Genomic DNA, 3,405 nt, shown 5'->3' on the forward strand with positions numbered 1-3,405 from the left:
GGAATGCCAACTTGAACATTACAAGTCTAAAATGACTAGCAACATGTTTTAAAGAAAAAAAAATATATAGGATTTCATGAGAACTGCAAAACTACTGCTTCAAGTTATGTTACAATTTACATAGTTACTTAATATACTTGTTAATTTTCCAATGCCATGTGCTCAAACTATTTGATGAAGTCATCTAGAAGTAACCTTCTGCAAGGTTTTAGAGCTGAGCTTTACTGTAACCAAGAAGAAAGCTTCTCCTCACTGTCGTTTGAAAAGAGATACTTTGAGTATTTTCACAATATTACAAAAAAAAAACAACACACAAAAAGCTTTGAAATGTTATAAAAATAGAAAGACCTCTCCAGAAAGAGCAGATAACAGTAGCAAAAGGTAAATTAGAAAGCATCGATTTGAGGACTCTATAATGGTACAAGACTCATGAACATAACATGACACAAACCAGCAGTCTTAATTACAGGGCAGTAACTACAAGCACCAAAACATGAGAGGTAAAGACCACAGAATATCTCCTGCCACAGTCCCTCCACAGGGAAATTACTGAACAGTATTTTAAAAATTATATAAGTTATATATATTAAACATGCTCATAAGATACACTAAGCATACTTCTAAAAGTTTCATATAAACTTGTTTAACAGTGTTGATAAAAAACAACAAATACAGGACACAAGAGAATTCACTATTAACTATTCACTGTTATAGTAAAGCACTATTCCAAAACTCTCTATTAGAAGGGCCTATAGAAACAATAAACACAAAATTACTTGATTCCACCTCCCAGTTATTACAAAATCTTAACACTTTTTTTTTTTTTAAAATCACTGTATGAAAACACTACAGAAAATACCACAAAGCCTCACCCTTTAGAAGAGCAACTGAAAGCTGGTCTGTGTTCAGGTTATTGACATATTTGCCCAAATAGGTGTTGAGGACCCAGGCTACTAATCCTTCCAACATGACTGTCCTAGAAGAGAGCAACTAATGTTTTTCTGTCATTTTCTTGATTTCTGTCCCATCATTACAGTCTTGCTCTGAAATAAAAAACCAAGAATAACATGACTATCTGAAACACATTCTCAGCAGAGCTGATGTACTGCTGTCACTGTCATTCTTAACTGTTATCAGTCCAAAAACCAGTAAAAACACCAAGCTTGATTTCTACCTTTAAAAATGCTTAATGCCCTTTAAGTCTCAAATCAGTTTCATATAAAACTCTGATGACTCCAGACCACTCCCAGTTCCCAATTAATCCTTCCTTCCTTCTGATAAAAACACCGTAATTTGCTGCAACAAGCAACAAGGCCAATCCACAATTCTCTTCCAGGAAAAGGAAGACTAAAACTCCACATTTATCTGAAGCAGTTTTGCACGGGCTTCCTTGACTTCTACTGCCAGAATTTTATCCAAATTGCCATCACTCTGGTTTTGGATGTCTGGGCTAAAGTAAAAGCCCAGCAGCTTCGTCTGCATTTTTGTAGAATTTGTGTATGTATCTCTGAAACAACACACCCTGCTCAAACCTCTTTTTTGGGAAGAGCATATGTGTGGGAAGTAATTAGATACAAGTCCCATAAATAGCTCATCAACAGTTACTCTAACAGGCTTTCAAAGTGACAGCACAGATTATTGCATCAAGAAGGGAAATAAATCTACATTAGAGAAGCAACACTGCTCATATATGCAAACATTTCCCTTCATACTCTTCTCTGATCATTTCTGTTTCAACTTCTGTGGTAATAAGATCATTAAAACCCTTAAGTGTCTGATCAAGTTTTTAGCCACCGAATTTCAAAACTACTCAGGTTCTGCAAGGGCAGGATCAAGTGTGTTATTTCAGTAAGTAGAAAAGCATGCAGGCCATATCTTGTGGTTAGAATGTAGTAAATACATCAGATCTATTTGCAGCAAAGTCTCCCAACCCCACATGCCTCTCTAAATCAATGTATGTGAGACTGAGTCCTACAGAGCAGAAAAGCCAGGTACATCTGACTTATTTACATCTGACAGCAGAAGAGAATGATGGCTTCATTTTTACTTTGATATAAAGATCCCAAGTTTTTCCATAACAAAGTTTGCTTGATTTTAAGCACCAACATTCAAGCCTGTATTTCCTTTTAAAAAAAGTTAAACACAACTAATATAGGTAAATAAAATAACCAGAATTAAGCAAATAAAGAAATGCTTTTTCTAGAGGCTGAAAAGTGAAACTGTGCTTCATGCAGAATGAAACACAAACATCATAAGTAACAGAGGGAATTACATTCAAATAAAACTTATCTTCACCTTAAACACATTTAACTGTTTGTCTTTGTAAAATTTCCCCACATTTAAAAAAAACCAACAGTATTATTCCACAGAATAATAAAGACCAAGCATTTGTACACATGTGGCTACCAGGCTACCACTTCAAAGAGTTTAATTCTAATAAAGTTGACAAGAAAGCTGAAGTTCAAACAACAGCAAATAGAATAATCCTTGTCAGCTTACCCTTAAAAAAACCAATAAAACCAGAAATCTATAGGTGTTAGGAGCCAAATCAGAGGAAAGATCTTGAAGAAAAACTCAGAAGCACAGAACTGCTTAGCATCCCAGTGACTGAAATCCTCCAGTGTATGAACAATTCTATATTCAAAGTCATCACAAGAACTCCAAATAAAGTAAATCACCTCCTTAACCTAAACTTGTGGAACATAAATATTTATTTTTGAGGAATCTCTCCTATGTTTCCAGGCTTTTATATATGCAGCTTTCTAGTCCACTGCTGTGTCACTTGAGCCAAAAGCAGAGCACCTAATTTTCTGACAGTTTATTTTCTGAACACACGCAGTAAAGCAGGAACCCTAAGTGCTTATCAGGATGAGAATCAAAGTCCAAAACAGGACGTCACTCAAGACCGGCTAACTTTTTCTGGAAAACAACATCATTTGTCTATCAAGGAGGCCAGAGCAGGCCCTGAAGGAGTGGGGCCAGGGAACCGAGCTGGGATGCTGCTGCCTCTCAAGGCATTTTCCTCAGCGCCCGGTTACACAAAATTAAGGGCGGGGAGGAGCCCTCAGGACACCCTCCCTTCTCTCCGTCCACGCACGCAAACGCACCGTGGGGAGGGCCGGCAAGAGAGACCTGTTGGCACACAACGCCTGTCAGAGTAGAAGCGAAAGGTCACCTTGCCCTGAGGCGGCCCGAGAGAGCCCTGAGGAAGCCACGGCCGGAGCGGGGGGCAAAAGGCCTGCGCCACACGGGGCGGGCGCCTCGGGGGCAGGCCCGGCCGCGGGGCTGGGGCGCCGGGCAGACCCCGCTGCGGGGACAGGCCCCTGCCCCGCGGGGAAGGGACACGGGACTGCGTGGCCCCCCCCCCGAAGCCGGGGCCGCGGGGCGGGGGCCGGCGGGGGGGCG

The 3,405-nt window shown here is 40.3% G+C and overlaps 1 protein-coding gene across 2 annotated transcripts in view; it reads right to left on the reverse strand.

The window, feature by feature from the left end:
• The window catches only part of VPS13D (vacuolar protein sorting 13 homolog D (S. cerevisiae)), a 104,119-nt gene extending 103,150 nt beyond the window's left edge, over positions 1 to 969 (reverse strand). For both annotated transcript variants that reach the window (XM_010005122.1, XM_010005121.1), the window contains exon 1: positions 873 to 969. In XM_010005122.1, coding sequence (XP_010003424.1) covers positions 873 to 969 — 97 coding nt within the window. The remainder of the gene's footprint in view (positions 1 to 872) is intronic.
• Between the last annotated feature and the right edge of the window lie 2,436 nt (positions 970 to 3,405).

The sequence above is a fragment of the Chaetura pelagica genome, unplaced genomic scaffold (genome assembly GCF_000747805.2).
Source record: "Chaetura pelagica isolate M959 unplaced genomic scaffold, ChaPel_1.0 scaffold159, whole genome shotgun sequence".
Classification (NCBI taxonomy): domain Eukaryota; kingdom Metazoa; phylum Chordata; class Aves; order Apodiformes; family Apodidae; genus Chaetura; species Chaetura pelagica.